The sequence below is a fragment of the Rhinatrema bivittatum genome, chromosome 1, assembly GCF_901001135.1.
Source record: "Rhinatrema bivittatum chromosome 1, aRhiBiv1.1, whole genome shotgun sequence".
NCBI lineage: Eukaryota > Metazoa > Chordata > Amphibia > Gymnophiona > Rhinatrematidae > Rhinatrema > Rhinatrema bivittatum.
In genome coordinates, this window is record NC_042615.1 from 50559532 (window position 1) to 50579674 (window position 20143).

The window sequence follows — 20143 nt, forward strand, 5'->3', positions numbered from 1 at the left end:
CTTTTATATAAAAGAATTTTTGTCCCTCATTTGCTTTTTTTTTTTTTTTTTTGCTATATTATTTTGGATTGTGGGATTAATAGGCACCTTTTTTTTTTTTTAATTTCCTTAGCAGCATGGACAGAAATAATTGGGCAGACTCATCAGTCTTTTTCTGCTGTCAGTTATGTTACAGAATTACAAACTTTTTTCTTTTTTCTTTTTTTTTTTGACAAAACACATTTGGGATCTATGATTAAAACTGAATATTTTACTACTTGACATTACACTTCTAAGAGTTACATGATTGTCCTGTTTAGGTTACGGTTAATTGGAGATTTATCTTTTCTGTACTTCTGCAGTTTGTGTGGTATTGTGGTAGTTGAGTGTGTGATACTGATATGCGAGTGGCCTCAGTAATGGACTGCATGGAGTACTTTTATTGGCCCAAGGAATAGACCAAGCATGAACCATGTAATACACAGCAACAATAAAGTGCACTCTTCTCATAGCAGCAATCAATACTAATTGAAAGAAACAAAAAGGATAATACAAAGGAGATTTCCCCACCTACTTCGCAGTAAATAAAGTTTTTAATGCCCATCTAAACGAAAGCAGATCATATATGATATAGATCTGATGCTCCTGAGCAAAAGAGAATAAGTACTTCTCTGCCCTGCCCTGCCGTTCTTGGCGCCAGGTATTCTTTAGGTTGAGTTTGATTTTAACTGAGCCTTTGTTGTCATTTTTCGTTTCAGACACGGAATCGTTTTGAAGGGACGAGGTCAGAAGTTGAAGAACTCATGAACAAGATCCGTCATGCTCCCCAGGAGCATAAGCGAGCCAGCCTGTTTACCATGGAAGGTTACCTCTTTATTCAGGAGAAACGTAAGCTACTCAGTTTTAGCCTTTAATTCCAGCTGAGGTGACCAGTGTTTGGAGGTTATATTTATTAAAGGAGCTGGTTATAGGAGAAAAAAAAGTTCAAATGACAGCATTAGAAAATGCAGATCATTAAGATCCATCTTATGCTCTCTGATTTGTTTCTTATTCTTGAGGCATTATAGGGGCTTCTATGAGGACAAGCAGGATGGTAGTCCTTACACATGGGTGACATCATCAGATGGAGCCATGACACAGAAAATGTATGTCAAAGTTTCCAGAACGTTGACTTGGCAAACTGAGCCACGGACCCCCCATGAAGTATGTGTCCTCTATCTGGGAGCATCGCATGATGTCTGGGGTTGCCACAAAAGTGCATAAATGACCCCGAAGGGACATCATCTTTGACTTGACAAGATGGATCAACTCTTCGGGTCGAAGAAGACTAAGCTAGCAGCATCGGCAGCAAAGGACCTCGGAGCCTCTCCAGTGGACACCGAGCCATCGACCCTGGTAGGACCATCAGTGCCGTCTGTGCATTCAACAGATAGGGGCACAGGAGACTGACTACCATCAAGTTTCTCCAAATCGAGGACGTTGGGTCCCTCATCATAGGCTTCAACACCGGGGAAGGACCTCATCAAGCATTGAGAGAAGCCAAAGATGCATCAGCAGCGGTCCCTGTCTATGCACAGTGCTGGGCATGGAGATGTTGTGCTGGGCATGGAGATGATCTTATGCTGTGATGCCCCTGAAATGACCCCGTGGTGAGGAGTGCCAGTCCTCCATTGGTGCCGGGAGTCTGCTATAGTCTCTACAGGTCCTGATGCCAGTCACCAATTCGCCTCTTGGTTCCAAGGAGGGTCTGGCCACACCTCCTTCCTCCCAGTCAGTGTTAGCATTGGCAATGTTTGAGGAAGAGCTTGAGTGGCGAATCCAACTGGCAGTCGAGTAGGCAATGTGTGGCATTGGTCCTGTGGTACCGACAGAACCGGTACCGTCCATTCTAGAACTGCTATTGGAACAGCTCAATGTGTTCATCGGTTCCTGGGTCAGCGTTGGTGCCCATAGGGGCACCGCAGCCTTCCCCTACAGATAAGGTGGTTATGGCCGGTTCCTTAGAGGAAGAAGCTTCTTCCAGGCCGGCTGAGATGCCGAGGCCTGCATCCCCCTATCCAGCTTCTCCGGTGCTTGCATCTCTGGATGAAGGCCGAGTGCCCAGGTCCCCATCCCCTATCGCTGTCACTGAGGATGAGGGTCCCTATGACCCCTGGGGGATGCTACCACGGAGTCCTCCTCCAATGGCTCTGAGGGTCTCCCCTCAGACCCTTCTCCAGTAAAGCAAAGAAAGTCTCCACCTGACGATGTAACCTTTGCAGATTTGTGAGGGTGATGATAGAGGCCATTCCATTTCAGTTACTTACGGAGAAGGATGCCAGGCACAAAATGCTTGAAATTCTCCAATTCCTGGGTTTATCCAAACATTACCCAAGCGTCTCAAGAATGAAGGATAAAGATTTTGTCTGTGAAGGGAAGTTCTGGCTATAGGTGGTACTACTACTACTACTTCTTCTACTACTACTTAACATTTTTATAGGTCTACAATGACATAGACAGTCCCTGCTCAATAGAGCTTACAGTCTAAGAAGACAAGAGACTTGGAGTATAAAGCAAGACCATGTTTAAAAAGAAAAGGTGTTCACTTTGTCCTGCACTATCTATGTAAATGCATGATGAAACCCTCTTCAAGAAAATATCTATTTTTTTAAACCCTCTCAGTTAAGATTCTTCTTGGCTCTCATGCAAAAAATGGCTAATGTAGACCTTAGGTGTACATCATTATACATCATATATGATGTATAATGATGTTTTCACTCAGATTTTTACCTTTTAACTATTGCTGTTGTCTTGCTCCTTTTCTTGTTTCTCCTCTTTTTATCTTCCTTCTAAATTCTTGAGAAGTATAGAATTTCATTTTTGTCTTTTTAATCATTATTAGAAATAAAAGTTCCATGGAATTGGAATTTTTTTTCCTTTTCCTTTTCTCAATATTATACAAGTTTTTCTTGTTATCTTTTCTTTTTCAATAGAAATAATTTAAAAAAAAATCTTCTAGTTCAGTGGTTCTCAACAGGTGTGTTGGGACACACTAGTGTGTTGCAAGGTCATGGGAGGTGTGTCGCAGAGCCAGCAGAAGGCTGCTCTTTCCTCATCAGTCTGGGCAGGAATTGGCTGATTTTTCCTTTATTGGGTATGACCAGCGGCGGATTCACGATGTCGGACCGGCCCGGGTATTCGCCGCCCAGGCCGGCCCAGGACACATCACGTGGTCTGCCAAGCGCGGCTCTGTCATGGTCGTGCATGGCAGACCACGTGACTGGAGCGATCAGCCCACTGGGGGATGCCCGATCCCCCGATAGGCCAATCCGCCCCTGGGTATGACAGGAAGCTGTTCTTGTTTCCTTCTCTTCCTGGCCCAGTGGGAGATTATTCCCTTCTCTTTAACCCAGATCAGAGTGAGATATCACCAACTCCTGTTCATATGGGCCCGGCAGGACACCAACTTTATCTTCTCTGCCTGGCCTGGCAGGGAGGCTGCTGATGTTCTCTTCATGGGGCCTGGACATGAGGAGCATGAGGGAGAGAGGTGCCTGCTCTATAGATCCACTGCCAACTTCCATTGCTGCTGCCTCATCTTCTTCCTCTCCTCAGTGCTTCTTGCCCTCATCTGCTGCTGGTAAAGCAGGAGGGAGTCTCTCGATTGGACTGAAGGCTTTTATGCTGGCTGGGAGCCAAGAGGAGGGGGAAATGTGCTGAATAGGAAGGCCTTGGGAGATAGGGAGTCAGGAGTCTGCTGGGTAGGGAAGGGCTGGGGGAAAGGAGGTTGGGGTTGCTGGGTAAGGAGGGGCTGGGGGCTGCTGGGCAGGGAGGAGAGATAGAAGTGGAAAGAGAGAGACAGAGGTGTGGGGCCTGCTGGGTTGGGGAGAGAGGAGGTCAGGGGATGCTGAGCAGTAAGGAGTGGGAAAGAGGTGGTCAGAGGTATTCTGGGTAGGGAAGGGGAGAGGGAAGGACAGAAAGAGTTGAGCAGGGGAGAAAGGGAGCACAGGGAAGAGGATGTGGAGTGGGGGGTTTCCTGAATGTTGGACAGGGATATGAGCATGAGAAGGGATGATTGAGTAGTTGGGAGGAAGTGAGGGGTGATGGGGACGTGGTGAAGGGTTACAAGGGCCATACTATGTCAGTTTTGAGAAAAAGCATTTCTTCTCTTTTTGAACTTTGCTTAGTATAGGAGGAAATATATTTTTGTTTCTAGTCTCCAGTTTTGCACTGCATGCAGAAGGTGATCTTGGGGTTTCCATTCCAGGTTTTGTTTCCACATTTGTAGTTTGTGGTCTTTTATTCTATATTGGTGAAGGCAGGTCTGTCTATGTTCTGTGTGTGTATGTGACTGAGATGAAGTACTAGTCCAGAGGTTTGTATCAGCCTTATTTGTTGTATTTTCTCAATATTATATTGCACTGGTGGTGAGCTGCTGCCTTCACATGGTAGGGCTATTGCTGTTTCATTTCTTGGAGTTAGTACTGCTGAGGTAGGGCAGGTTTGATAGATGTGTACAGAGTGGGGTTTGTCCGTCTTATTTTACAATGCACCTGTAGTAGAGGGAGTTTGTGATGCTGTTATTAAGATGACACCAGAATCAGAATGTCTTTTTTGTATGGTGAATTGTACAGGGAAATGTCTTAGTTCTGCTCTGCAGTCATTGTTACGAAGCAGGAGAGTCCCGAGGATACAGAGTATAGAGTCTAATTTGTGGCGCCTCCCAAGGAGATCGTGGCAGTCCCAGCACATGATATCCTTAAGGAGTTACTGCTGAAGATATGGGAACATCCTCTCACATTGCCTCCCGTGAACAAGAAGGCTGATGGGGTTTACATAGTCCAGAAGGCAGCCAGATTCAATAAATGACAGCTGCCCCACCTGTCGATGGTAATCAAATCCACTCTCAGGAGAGCCATGCATTCTCGGCCCCATTCCTTGGTGCCTCTGGGGAAGGATCATAGAGCGATGGATGCCCTTGGGAGAAAAGTGTTTCAGGGAGCCATGCTCATTGCCCGCATATCTTACTATCAGCTCTATATGAGCCAGTACTTGCGGGACATCTGGAAGCAGGTGCAGGAGGTGGCAGAGCAGCTGGACACCCTCATATGCTGGTGCATAAGGGCCTGGAGTGCGGGAAACACAAGGTCTGAGCGAACTACAGTGTTTTTGAGACACAACATCAAGGGTCTCTGCATCAGGAATCGGCTGTGGGCCTCAGATCTCTGACTAGAGGTACAGGAACGACTCGCTAATGTGCTGTGTACCGGAGAGAATTTCTTCGGTGATAGGGTGAGGAACACAGTGATCCAGGACTACCTTGAAACCTTCAACAAATCTCTGCCAGCACTCCAGACCCATCCTCCTCTGCTAGTTAGTCGGCAAGATAGGGTCAGAGGAAGTCCTATCCTTCACCCCCTCCCTCACATCAACAGCATCAGGGCTCCTGTGGCCATCCCTGGCAGCAGAGAGTCCCCAAGCCCCAGCTCAGTCAACTCCAGGGACAGGGTTTTGACTGGGTTGTAGGGAGCATAGTCCAGTTAGCCGTACCCAGGATGATGGATCCACCAGTTGGGGACAGGCTGTGGGTCTTTGTGAACCAGTTGGCCGTAGGGACAAAAACTCACAATAAAAATTTTCTTAAATACATACGAAGCAGAAAGCCTGAGAGGGAGTCGGTTGGACTGTTAGATGATCAAGGGATCAAAGGGGCACTTAGGGAAAATAAGGCCATCACAGAAAGATTAAACAATTTCTTTGCTTCAGTGTTTACTGAAAAGGATGTTGGGGTGATATCCATTCCGGAGACTGTTTTCAAGGGTGATGATTCAGATGAACTGAACCAAATCACGGTGAACCTCGAAGATGTGGTAGGCCAGATTGACAAACTGAAGAGCAGTAAATCACCTGGACCAGATGGCATAAACATCAGGGTTCTGAAAGAACTAAAAAAATGAAATTTTAGACCTATTTCAATTAATTTGTAACCTATCATTAAGATCATCCTTTGTACCTGAAGATTGGAAGATGGCCTGTGTAACTCCGATATTTAGAAAGGACTCCAGGAGTGATCCGGGAAACTATAGATCAGTGAGCCTGGCTTCAGTGCCGGGAAAAATTGTGGAAACTTATTAAGATTACATCACAAAACATTTAGACAGACATGATTTAATGGGACACAGCCAGCATGAATTTACCAAAGGGAAGTCTTGCCTCTCAAATCTCCTACATTTTTTTGAAGGGTTGAATAAACATGTGAACAAAGGTGAACTGGTAGATGTGGTGCATTTGAATTTTCAGAAGGCATTTGACAAAGTCCCGCATGAGAGGCTTCTAAGAAAACTCAAAAGTCATGGGATAGGAGGTGATGTCTTTTTGTAGATTGCAAGATGGTTAAAAGACAGGAAACAGAGAGTAGGATTAAATGGTCTATTTTCACAGTGGGAAAAAAGTAAACAGTGGAGTGCCTCGGCGCTGTACTTGGACTGGTCCTTTTTAATATATTTATAAATGATCTGGAAAGGGGTATGATGAGTGAGGTATTCAAAGTTGCGGATGACACAGTTATGCAGAGTAGTTAAATCTCAAGCGGATTGTGATGAATTGCAGGAGGACTTTGCGAGACTGGAAGATTGGGCTTCCAAATGGCAGATGAAATTTAACATGGATAATTGCAAAGAGATGCATATAGGGAAAAATAACCTTTGCTGTAGTTACACAATGTTAGGTTCTATCTTAGGAGTTAGCACCCAGGAAAGAGATCTTGGTGTCAGAGTGGATAATACATTGAAATCATTGGCTCAGTGTACTGTGGTGATCAAAAAAGCAAACAGAATGTTAGGAATTATCAGGAAGGGAATGACGAATAAAACAGTGGATACCATAATTCCCATGTATCGCTCCATGCTGATTCTGCATCTTGAATGCTGTGTGCAATTCTGGTCGCTGCATCTCAAAAAAGATATGATTGCACTGGAGAAATTGCACAAAAAGGGCGACCAAAATAAGGGGCATGGAATGGCAACAATATGAGGAAAATCTAAAGAAAATAGAGCTGTTTAGTTTGGAGAAAAGACGACTGAAGGGGGATATTATTGAGATCTACAAAATCTTAAAAGGACTTAAACAAGTTAATGTACATCGGTTATTTACTCTCTCAGATAATAGAGTAGGGGGCACGCCATGAAGTTAGCAAGTAGCTCATTTAAAACAAATTAAAAGAAAATTCTTTTTTACTCAGCACATACTTAAGCTCTGGAATTCATTGCCAGAGGATGTGGTTACAGCAGCTAGTGTAACTGGGTTTAAAAATTCCATAATCTGCTATTAATTAATAAGCAATTATAGCTTGAGATTTATTTAATATTTGGGTACAGACTGCCTAAGGTGGTGACGGACTTCCATTTAACCAGTCCATCGTCCTGCCAACATTCTTTCCCGGGCCACATTCGCACCAAGGTGAACACGCCCTGCACAGTTTGGACTGCAAGCGAGCTTTAGCCTTCTATCTGAAGCGGACAGAAGCCCGTAGACAGCCCACCCAACTTTTTGTTTCTTTTGATAGGAATAGGTTGGGTATTACCATTGCCAAACAAACGCTATCAAATTGGATAGCAGATTGCATCTCCTTCTGTTGTGTCCAGGCAGGACTGAATCTTAGGGGTCGTGTCAAGGCTCATTCTGTCTGAGCCATGGCAGCGTCGGTGTTCCACTTGCGAGCAGTTCCAGTGGAGGAGATCTGCAAGGTTGTGACATGAAGTTCTCGCCACACATTCACATCTCACTGTTGTCTGGATAGGGATGGTTGATGTGACAATAGGTTTGGTCAGTCTGTCCTTTGGAATCTGAGGCATAGAACCCAACTCCCCACCATTGGTTGATTTCAGGCTGTCTCCTCCCTCTGTTACCAACAGCACTGTTGTTGTTTTGCCCGTTGGCACCTGTTTGGGGTGTCTGTTGGTCCCCTTTTATTTTGAGGTGCAGCCTGTAGCTAGGGACTCACTTATGTGTGAGGACTGCCATCCTGCTTGTCCTCGGAGAAAGCAGAGTTCCTTACCTGTAACAGGTGTTCTCCAGGGATAGCAGATTACTAGTCCTCACAAAACCTGCCTGCCACCCTGCGGAATTGGGTTCCCCCTAATTTTCCTTTTATATACTTCTATGCTATAAGACTGAAGTGGGACCCTGCGTGGACACGTGGTGTAGAGCATCCTGGGCATGCCCAGTATGCCAAGTCAAAGTTCTAGAAACTGACATAAGTTTTTCATGTTGAGGCTCTATCTGATGATGTCACCCATGTATGAGGACTAACATCCTGCTGTCGTCTGAGAACACCTGTTACAGGTAAGCAACTCTGCTTTCAAGGTTTTGAAAGCTCCACCTACCTAACAATACCTACTGTTTTGAATCAATTTGACCTCTAGTCAGAGCACAGCTGTGCTGCTCCTCACTGGAATCCTTGTGTAGGCATCATACAGATACCTGCAAAGTGTAAAATGAGCAGGTTCAGGGAATTTCCTTTGTACAGTTAGAGGGGCCGATGTAAGAAGCTGCGCTAAAACTGCTGCACGTTTTTGTGCACACTTCCTGCGCTTACCAGCATTTGCCAGTATTCCTTCAATGCAGTCAGAGATGGGACATGATTGCTCTACCCACCTTGAGTCCCACTCCTAGACCACTAACTTCTTCACTGTTTTATGAAAGCGTAAGGCTTTTGTCCTGTTTATCACTCGTGGGTTGCCACATTAATGCGGGTTTCTGTGCAGCCTATTACATAGAGCCTTGACCGCGCTTTTTTGCGTGCTTTACTTTAGCGCAGATTTTCTGTGTCCATCTGATTTGTGTATGTGTCTTTTATTATATCCCGTGGAGGTGCCTGCTTCTTTCACGTGTGCTAAAAACAAATACATGCAGACAGCTAGCACCGATTTCACCGTGGATCTTATTGCATTGGCCCCAGAGTGTGTTGCTCACTTAAGGATTATTTATTTATTTATTTATTTATTTATTTATTTATTTAGCTAGCAACTTTTAATATGCCGATGAAGGCCACAGAATACATAAGGACAATAAAGGGGTTGTAGGAATAAGATTAAAAAAAAAAAGCAACAGAAGCAAGAAACCAGCATGTTGATGTGGTGCCAAATTAGGTCACTAGTTCTTAGAAGACATGTACTAACGTTTCCTGGCTGTTAGCTCGTATGGAGTGTTGAGAATGCATACAGGAAAGATTTGCATCCTGGAAGAGTCGAGGCAGTGAAGGCTTTGGTTGGGATGGAGGGTGAGGGTGGAAGAGGTTCTGGAAAGTTGCTGAAATGGTTTCTACTCCCTAGGGTTTAAAACAGGATAGGTATGTGGTAACTGCTGTGAGCAGGATTATGTTTTAATTTAAACAGCAGGAGAACCTGGTACCAGCAGTATCGTAGGGGAAAGCTGCTGCCAACCATGGCAAAAGGTAATGCCCCCCCACTTACAGTATCGTACAGCAGTGCCGCCATTGTCAACCCTATGGTAAAGCAGTGCCACTACTAAGTAAAACGGAACCAACAGTAACTGGAAGGCGTGCATGGATGGAAGAGAAGATCTGGAGTTCCTTAAAAATGTAACACGTTCAGATCCAGCTGCTCACAGTTACAAACTGCATACAATGCGGATCTTCAGTTAGATGGCGTGCAGATGGAAATAAACCAGATCCAAGTGCTTTTCCTCTCGGTGTTAAGCTAAATACATTTCCAATAACCACCTTCGAACCCTCTCACGAAGCAGAGATTTGTTCAAGATTCCCCATCCAGCAGCGATTTGGACTGGCCAGGGTCACCCGAATTGTAAGCTTTGGCCCTTTTCCTCCACCCCCTCTACCCTCCCTCTGCATTTAGTCAGCAGATTAATTTTCTTGCCTGGATTCAGGTTCCCGGACTGTGTGCCCTGAATATCATGCTTATTCACTTATTTATTTGAATTTCTCACCCGCCTTTACATATAATAGGAGTAGCTAATCGGCACCTTATTGTTCTGCCTCATTCTCTGCTTTCCCATGCCTGTTTTTTCAAGTGCCTAAAACATAAGACGTAAGATGTACCATGCTGGGTCGGACCAAAGACCTAGCAGGCCCAGCATCTTAATTCCAACAGTGGCCAATCCAGGTCACAAGTTCCTGGCAGGATCCCGAAGAGTAAAGTCCATTCTTTGCTGCTCAATCCCAGGGATACGCGGTGGCTTTCCCGAGTCCACCTGGCTAATAATGGTTCATGGACACTTTCTCCAGGAACTTGTCCGAACCCTTTTAAACCCAGCTAAACTGGCTGCCTTCACCCACCTCCTCCAGCAACACATTCCACAGCTTGGTGGTGTGTTGAGTGAAAAAAACCCCAACGCTTTCTCTGATTTGCTTTGAATCTGCTTCCTGTTTGTTTCATGGAGCATGAAAGGGAAAATAGCTGTCCCCCTTATTCTCCTGTTCCACCCCTCTCGTGATTTTATAAACCTCTATCATATTCTCTCTGTCGTCTCTTCTTCAGGCTGACGAACCCTCATTTGTTTAGCCTTTTTTTTTCCCATAAGGGGCCTGTTCCATCCCCTGTATTATTTTTGTTGCCCTTCTCTGAACCTTTTTCAGTTCTGCTATGTATATTTTTTTTTGAGTTGGGGCGACCAGGGCTGCACACAATACTCAAGGTGCACCATGGATCAGTACAGGAGCATTATGTACATCACTGTGAAGGGGCTGAGAAGTTCCCACATGTGACAAAAATTGATTGATTTTTTTTGTTTTTATTTAAGGACCTGCTCCATTTGGTTCAAGTTGGGTTAAACACTACTGCATGTACAGGAAAGAGACAAAGAAATTCACCATGGTGCCATTTGAACACAGATCGGGTGGAAAGATAGTGAGTACCTTTAATTATGCCTAGCTCTCTCACGGATCAGAATTGGTGTCAAGCATGAGATACGTTCAGTTTTGTCCTCTGTTATTTCTTGTCATTCTCTGTTGAATTTTTATCATTAATCAGTTTTGGCTCTCACTGTTACATTTCAATTATTTTACAGTTGTTTATATTGTTTTTGTTGGTTCAGTTTTAATTTGCTCATTTAATTTTATATTGTTTGTTTGTCATAATTCAACTCTGAATGTTTTATATTATAAATACTATCAGGTCAGTATTCAGAAAGCCAATAAGAAGAGAAGTTACCCAGATAAAGTTACCTGGAAATTTTGCTGTTCACCGGCTTACTGAATATTTGAAAACAAAAAGAATTTTTTTTTTTAAATTAATACTTTATTTGAATTATCAACATTTACATCAATAATATAAGCAAAAACAAGGATATCAAGAAAAAGAAAGGAAAAAATATAATACCAATAAGATATTTAAACTATCCATAACACCTTGGTTCAAGTCCCCAGAATCCTAATTTGGAGAGTACTTTTACATAGGTACACATTCCTGGAAGAAAAATAAAAACTAATATGAGACACATATATTTATTTTCCCCCATCTAAACCTCAAAGGATCAAACTAAACTAAATTATATTTTAGATTCTTTAGCAAGAAGAAAAGTTTCAAGATGAGAAGGGTCATAAAAAATAAATTTGTTTTTACAATATGTTATACAGCACTTGCATGGAAATTTAAGAAAAAACATCGCTCCTAGAGCTAAAACCCTGTCTTTTAATAACAAGAATTGTTTTCTTCTCAATTGGGTACTTTTAGCCACATCAGGAAATATCTGTATTTTTAGTTTTCCACAGAAGAGTAAATCCTTATTTTTGAAATATTTTTGTAGGACGAGATTCTTATCTAGTTCACTACAAAAAGTTACTAAGAGAGTAGCCCGAGTTGGAATATCATCTATTGATGCTTCCAAGAAATAAGTTAAATAAGGGCTGTTCCCTTGTACCACATCTAATTCTTCTTCTTGACTCATAGAGCTAATTCTAGACTTAGGAACATAAAATATCTTGGAAAATATAATTTCTTTACTAGAGGAAATTTGCAGCACTTCTCCTAAGTATTTTCTAAGTAATTATATTGCAGACAACAGCCTAGTAACGGGAAAGTTTAGGAAGTGGGGATTCCTAGATCTCATCACATTTTCCAAACTCTCCAGTTGTCTTTGAGCTACCAAACTAAAGGAGGTGCTCACTGTCTATAATGTGGCAACCTGAGAGGTTACCACAGAAGAGTTTTTTTTCCAGATTATTTAAACGTACTCTATAGTCCTGAAGAGTATTCTTCGTTTCAGTGTTAAATGTCCCAAATTGAGCCATAGCTTGAGCTAGAAGCTTCTCCATATTCTTAACTGACCTCCATACATCAATCAAAGTCACATTCTTAAGCTCAGGGGTTTCTACATTGGAGCTATCCACCATTGCTGCACCTGCTATTGGAGGAGTTTCAAACTCTCTGCCAACCGCTAATGGTTCACCCATTTGCTTCTTATCTTGAGAAATATCCTCTTTCAATCAGGCCGATACAGTACAGTGCGCATGATGGACTCTGTACCTGGGTAACATCAAGCTAGGTGGAGAGAACATTGTACAAATCTAATCTTGGAGTGAGTTTCCTCACTCCGAGGGTCATCAAATGTTCACAAGAGACCACTGTTCTGTTCGTACATCTAACATTGAATGTCATAGGAACCCCTAACCCCCTCCACTGATACCTAACCCTCGCCTCGAGTTACTAGATGGGCCTACCATAGGGATACAAATACCTATTTAGGGAGATGACATTATGGCCATGTGCTCTCTCTCTCTCTCTCTCTCCCCCTCCCCCCCCGCAGAGGTCCCTGATGGCTAGTTGGATGCTCTGGGAGCTTCAATTCATCTAAATAGGCCTTGCGGGAGACATCGCGCAAGGTGATAAAACCTTACCGCCCGGTCACAGCAGCTATCGCACAGCCTAACGCAATTCAAAAAGATGTTGTTAAAATCGACGTTAAGTCTGTGCGATAGCTCTTCGCAACCAGGCAAACCCAGCCCAATCCCCACCCCTAACTCCTCCTATTTTCCATATTTGCATTGCACCATACAATATGGTGCTATCGCATGTGTTAAACACGTTTTCGCATGCGAAAAAGCCTTAGCGTATTTTGATAAATGACCCCCTAAGATTGTAAGCCCTCTGGGGATAGGGAAATACCCACGATACCTGAATGTAAACCGATGTGATATCTCAGATCGAATGCCGGTATATAAAAATAATAAATAAGGTGTGTATCCATAGGCCCCCTTATCGTAGAAGAAGTTGAAACTGGGGTAAATACCTTAATTTTCCTTTTCCTGCCCATGTATCTTCAAATTGAATTGTTATCCACAAGTGTGACAAACACGACAAGGGGCGCCCCCTTGGCAGCGCGACGGTGGCTGCGCGCCGCAGCCTCCTGGGTTTTACCTGCTCCAATGTCGCGGTCAGATGATGTCACCAGGGGCATGGCACGAGTCGCTCAGTCTGGGCAGTAGTCTCTGGTGTAACAAGGTTCTCAGCAGTCCCTTCTGGCTGATTCCTCCGGCGGGAGGAAAATCTCTCCAGTGCACTCCCAAGAACCAGCTGCAGCCTCCTTGGCTTTACCTGCTCCGATGTTGCAGTCAGATGACATCACCAGGGGCGTGGCATGAGTCGCTCCGTCTGGGCGATAGTCTCTGGTGTAACAAGGTCTCAGCAGTCCCTTCTGGCCGATTCCTCCAGCGGGAGGAAAATCTCTCCAGTGCACTCCCCATCAAAAAGAAATTTAGCAGCTAAATGGTGGCCAGTTTTTCCACCCTTACCCCCATCCCATCCCTAATTTGTATCAAAAATGTTGCATGGCCAAGTGGATCCCCACAATACATACAAACCTTGTATGTTGGCTGAGTCGGACCCTTTTCCTGCCCCGTAGCATAATTTGAAATTGTCTCGTGGTGGGCAGTATTAATATCTTGCTCAACCATCATCTTTAAAACATTTCTGCCAAATAACTCCAACCTTGAACCTTCAAAACTGTCCGGAAAGCAGAGCAGAAGCAGGCGAGACTTAGAAGCATAGAAACATGACAGCAGAAGACGACAGTATGGCCTAGCCAGTCTGCCCATCCGTCCAATTAATTCAGCATTATAATTCCCATCACTTCCTTAGAGATCCCCTGTGTTTATTCCATGCTTTCTTGAATTCAGATGCTGTTTTGTCTCCACCACTTCCACTGGGAGGCTGTTCCACACATCCACCAGTCTCTCTATAAAGAATATTTCCTAAGATTACTCCTGGGTCTACCCCCTTTCACCCTCATCTCATGACCCCTCATTCTAAAGCCTCCTTTTCATTGAAAAACGCTCACCTCCTGTGCATGGAAACCTCTGAGCTATTTGAATGTCTCTATCATATCTCCCCTATCTCGCCTTTCTTCCAGGGTGTACATGTTTAGATCTTTAAGTCCATCTCTATATGCTTTAGAATGAAGACCGCTGTCCATTTTAGTAGCCGCCCTCTGGATTGACTCCATCCAGTTTATATCCTTTTAAAGGTGCGGCCTGTAGAACTGCACTCAGTATTCCAAGACTGTTACCTTTGCTTGCTCTGCTGAATACTAAGTGCTGATAGCTTTGTATTCATTTATCCACTGCCATTGGGCAATGATTATGCCGTTCGCTGACAGCTCTCAGTGAAGGTATTAATCCCTTTTCAGGAGTTGTTGAGGAGGAGAAGGCATCAGCTTTGCTTGCCATGGGACAGTTTTACATTGTTTGGGGCAGGGCAGGGGTCCAGCTTGGCTATGCTTGCAAGGTTTGCATGTGTTGGCGAAGGGGGGAGGGGGTTCCGATTGGCTGTCCAACATTTTCGATTCATTTTGAGGAGGGGGAAGGGGGGTTGGATGCTGCTTGGCAAATAGATGTTTGGGGGTTTTTTTTTTCTGTGCTATCAAGCTAACTTAAGGACAGGAAATTTTCCAACCACAGTTTGCTAGATGAACTTAAGTTCTGCCCTGGGATGCCCCTGCATCGCATCTTTCTTGTCTGGCTAACGTTTATAACCAGATGATCGCTTACCTGATTAAAATGTAGCCACAGAGCATACAATTCAAATCTTTATTAGCCGAAAAAAACCTTTTGAATATCGACCTCTGTACTTACAGACAAAGCAAGCCATGTGATAGACAAGCAACCTCCTTTCTAAAAGTTTGGTTTATGAACACTGAAGTTTCTTTTCAGAATTTAGCAAGGCCTCAGACAGTCCGAGGAGATCATCTTGCATGCTCATGGCCAACGCTTGTTTTAATGCAAGGTTGGAAAGAGCAACTGCGAATCTGGAAGCAAGAGCACCTGATGTGACATCTTGTCCTTTCACTCCTTTTCTTTATCAGAAGTTGACCAAAAATATAATCTTAGCACGATGTGGAAACTGGGCACAAAGCAATAAGATAAATTCCACAATATACCCGTACTTGTATCTAATTTATTGTGCCTTAGTATCCAGTGCTGGCCTTTTAAACCTTATGTGATTCCGCAGAGTCTGAGCCAAGAATTTCCTCTGTTGAAGTCAATGGGGAATTTGAGTACTGGCTGACAGTGTTAAAGGGCTGGCTCTTAATGTATATAACATATTTGTCTTGATCTGCATGGTATACACTGTGAAAGAGAAAAAATATGAACTTTTATGTGAAATCAGTTGTGTGTTATTTGCCTTCACAAAGCAGTCCTCAAGGCATGGTACAATGTAGTAAAAACGATAACACAATATAAAAGAATAAGTACATCAGAAGTTGCAATACTGGGTCAGACCATCAAGCCCAGCATCCTGTTTCCAACAGTGGCCAATCCAGGTTACAAGTACTGGCAACTCCCCAAACATTAAATAGATCCCATGCTACTAATGCCAGAAACAGCAGTGGCTATTCCCTAAATCAACTTGATCAATAGCAGTTTATGGACTTCTCCAGGAATTTATCCAACCCCTTTTTAAACCAAGCTGCGTCTAACTGTCCAAAACACATCCTCTGGCAATTAATTCCAGAGCTTAATGGTGTGTAGAGTAAAAAAGAATTTTCTCTGCTTTGTTTTAAATGTGCTACTTGCTAACTTCATGGAGTACCCGCTAGTCCTTTTATTATTTGAAAGAGTAAGTAACCGATTCACATCTACCCGTTCTAGTTCTCTCATGATTTTAAACCCCTCTATCATATCCCCCCTCAGCCGTCTCTTCTCCAAGCTGAACAGCCCTAACCTCTTTAGTCTTTCCTCATAGGGAAAGACTAAAGACCTTTTTCATTTTGGTTGCCCTTCTCTGTACCTTCTCCATCACAACTATATCTTTTTTGAGATGCGGTGACCAGAATTGTACACAGTATTCAAGGTGCGGTCTCACCATGGAGCGATACAGAGACATTATGACATTCTCCGTTTTATTCACCATTCCCTTCCAAAAGCAAGTCCCACATCTAAAAAAAAAAAAATCATAAGTGTTTTTATTTTAGATTTGGAATGTGCTTTGGGGTGCCTTGCCCTTGACTACTCTCTGTCGAAATGCAGTACTGCTGGAGCAGGAGGATGAGTCCTCCTGCTCTGCATGGTCAGGAATAGGGGCATCCTTGAGGACTGCAAACCAGTCTGCTTTTCAAGATATTGCTAGTGAAATATGCATGAGAGAGATTTCCATACAATTGAGGCATGGTTTATGCAAATCTCTCATGCATATTTGTTAAGGATATCTTGAAAATCGACTGGTGTGTGTGGCCTCAAGGGCTGGAGTTGGACACTCCTGGCTCTGGAAGATAACATTTTACTTTTTGTTGTTTTAAGAACCACTACGCTACATTTCATCTCTGAACTCAGTCAAGTGACTTCTGAACTCCGCTGGTTTCTTTTTCTCTATGACATTGAAATGTCTCTTAAAGAAAGACTATTGCGAAATATAATTTAATATGTATATGTATTTTTTCCCACTTTAATTTGATGGATTTTGTGAGTTGGAATCTGCTGTACCCCTAATGAGTGAGTTGTATGTGATTTTGAAAAGGTATAGTGAAACTGAATGGCGTGATAACGTTGAAGACTGTACAGGTGGATAGATGTGGGTACCCGGGACATTTAAAGAGGGCTGACGCCACTGAAGCCTGTGGAAGTTGAGATTTGGCTGGTGATTTGGGAGGTGTGATACATGGTTCACTCTGATATGGGGTGCTCTTGTCTCCTCACTGCTGGCCTGCTGTCGCAGCAAAGCTGGGTGCCCCGTTGTCCAAGAGAAGGGGACTCCTGCATGCTTGCAGCCACTGGATCTCCGTGCATTATAACTTGTTAAATGGAGAGATGTAGGACATGACCGCAGATTAAGACTAAAACGGCCCATCCAGTCTGCCCACACACACATCTTTCGCTTAACTTTGCCATTCCTTTCTCTCCCTCAGAGATCCTCTGTGCCGATCCCATGCCCTCCTGAACTCCGACAGTATCCCAGTCTCCGCTGCCTCCGCTGGGAGGCCATTTCATGTGTCCCCCACCCTGCTCTCCATAAAGAAATATCTCCTGATATTACTACATTTTATGCCCTTTCGCCCTCATCCCATGACCCCTCCTTTCTGTTGAAAGAGAACTGCCTCTTGTTCATTTAATGCTTGTATTCATGTGGCTGCCTTCTGGACTGACGCAATCCAGTTTCTAACCTTTTGAAGAACTGTACACAGTACTTCAGATGAGATCTCACTGGAGACTTGCACCCAGGCAATATCGCCTTCCTTTACCTCCTAGCTCCCCCCTCCTCTCCCTATGCACCCCAAGTATCCTACTGGGTTTTGTGATCTCTCTAGCTACTTGTTTGGCCAGCTTAAGATCATCAAAAAATACTAAAACAAAGGAATGTTCCATGAAACGAAAAACCAGAAGATTCAAACAAATCATAGGAAGAACTTTATCATTCAGAGACAGGATGCTGGGCTCGATGGACCTTGGTCTGACCTACCATGGCAATTCTTATGTCCTTACTTCTAGCTTTCTTCATCCAGTTTTATGACTCCTTGAGGTACTTCCCCATTTTAACAAAATAACTTTTCCTGAAGTTGGATCCTCGCCTTTGAACGAACGAACCACCACTCACTATGCTGTAATATCTGCGCACAAAAACTTAAAATTCTGCAAACTTTATATTGGTCAAAATAACACAGTTTACATGATAGTCTTTAAGTAATTACATTTTACATTAATACAGAAAAAAGTTATTACTTAGAGATGCAGAATTTTAAATATTTTGAACAGAATTTCCCTAGAAATTCACTGTAAGTGTCCCTTCCACTCGCTCTCCCTACTCCCCTGGCCACTTTGCCCTCTCAGGCCCCAACTTCCCCACCTGCCAGTATCTTTCCCCTCCACCTCTAACCTCAACTCCTTCCACTCTATTGCCAGTCCCAGAATTTGACCCCGTTCTCAGTACTGCCCCTCACACAGGCTCCCTCTCTCTAATACACATACACACGCCCTCATACAAGCTCCCTCACACACACACATCCCCTCATAAAGGGCCCCTCTCTCTTGCATACAAATCCATACAAGCTCCCTTTCTCTCTCTCATACACCCTCACACAGGCTACCTATGTGTTTCTCTCTCACGCACTCCTTCACACAGGCTCTGTCTCACACATACACAGGCTAGCACCCTCACATACAGACAATCCTTTTTTCATGCACACGAGCTCCCAATCTCTCGCACACATACACACTCCTTCACAATCTCCTCATATAGGCTCCCTCTCTCTGGCACCCACACTCAAGCCCCAACCAACTCTCTCTCTCACCTGCCCTGCTCTCTCTTTCACAACCTCCCCCCGCTGTCTCTCTATCTCTTTCCCTGCTTTTGCTCTCTCTTTCACACCCCTCCCTTCTCTTGCACCCCTCTCCCTTCCCCCTCCTCACACACACACACACACACACACACCTCTCTACACACGTTTGTTCTCACCGGGGCTTTCATCTTCGCCGCAAGTGGAGCGGGTCCCAAGGCACGTGGGGGCCTCCTTCTTTGCTGCAAACTGTGCACTGGGGACCTTCATCTTTGCCGTGAACGGTGCACTCCGTTCGCAACATGCTGGGGTCTCCTCTGTCGTTTTCTGCGCAGATTTGGCAAGTCTGCGCATGGGGGAGGGGGGGGGAATTCTGCACAAATTCTGTGCTCCAAAGCAGAATTCCCCCAGGACTAAATAATGATCCATGCCATGCAGCAATCACTGCATCCCACTGCTTGTGGCAGTGCTGCTTTGAGCTTTGAAACTGATTGACCCTTTCTAGAGATGAGAATGCTGCCGGAAGGATCCGCATACTTTCCATCCTCTGGGACTTGATTACCATTTCCACCAGCTGCGGGATCTCACAATAGTTGATGCCCCTATGCCAGATAATGAGCCTTTATGTGAAAGTGGAGTGGATTCTAATATCTACACTTCAGCCACCTAATTTCCTTCATCCCACATCCTCATAGCCTCTCTTCTTTCAGCCCCCCCTGAGTTAACTTCCTTTCTCTGCATCTCTCCCTCCTATACCTGAGACACTCTTCCCCCCTCCCCCCAATAGTCCCATCTTTCGGTCCCCCCCTCTTTTTCATTCCTAATGCATCTCGTTGTTCTTTATTCTGTATATATTATATAGCATTGTTATCCATTAAATATCTTATATATCACTTATACTACCTTGCAATTCTCTTGTATTATGCTGTTCACTCAAGTTTAAATTCATATATTCCATCATGTTTCTTGTCAGACGCCTCTGGCGTAATGTTTCTGTTCAATGTACACCGAAGTGATATCCCCGATGAACGTCAGTAAGTAAAAACTGTTAAATAAAATAAATACAATTTCTTGCATGTGTTACTGGTGCAGAACTGGAAAATAATAGGTGGCCTAGTCTTTAGAATAATGGGTTGGGAACTCAAGCCTTGCTTCTGTAACGGACATGTTGTGCTGGTCACTTTATCTCCTGTTACCTCAGGTACCCAATTGGTTTGTAAGCTCTCTGGAGAAGGGACTCATTTCACCTGTAGGTAATACTTAATAGTAAGCTGTAAAATGCAAAATGCTGTCCTATAAATATTGCAGTTATCTGTCTGTACAGCTTGTGGCTTGTGTGCTGAAAGTGGATGTGTGGTGGCATTCACTGAAAGCTGGACAATCGTTTCCTTTTCTACAGCAGAGGGGTAGGAAACTCCAGTCCGCCAGTGCACAAGCAGGTCTG

The 20143-nt window shown here is 44.0% G+C and overlaps 1 protein-coding gene across 5 annotated transcripts in view; it reads left to right on the forward strand.

Moving 5' to 3' along the window:
• ARHGAP10 (Rho GTPase activating protein 10) overlaps positions 1-20143 on the forward strand; it is a 626731-nt gene that overhangs the window by 266198 nt on the left and 340390 nt on the right. For all 5 annotated transcript variants that reach the window (XR_003857144.1, XM_029604362.1, XM_029604453.1 and 2 more), the window contains 2 exons: positions 738-867; positions 10738-10844. Coding sequence is in view for 4 of the 5 variants with exons in the window: in XM_029604362.1 (XP_029460222.1) it covers positions 738-867; positions 10738-10844 (237 nt within the window). In the remaining variant the exon portion in view is untranslated. The remainder of the gene's footprint in view (positions 1-737; positions 868-10737; positions 10845-20143) is intronic.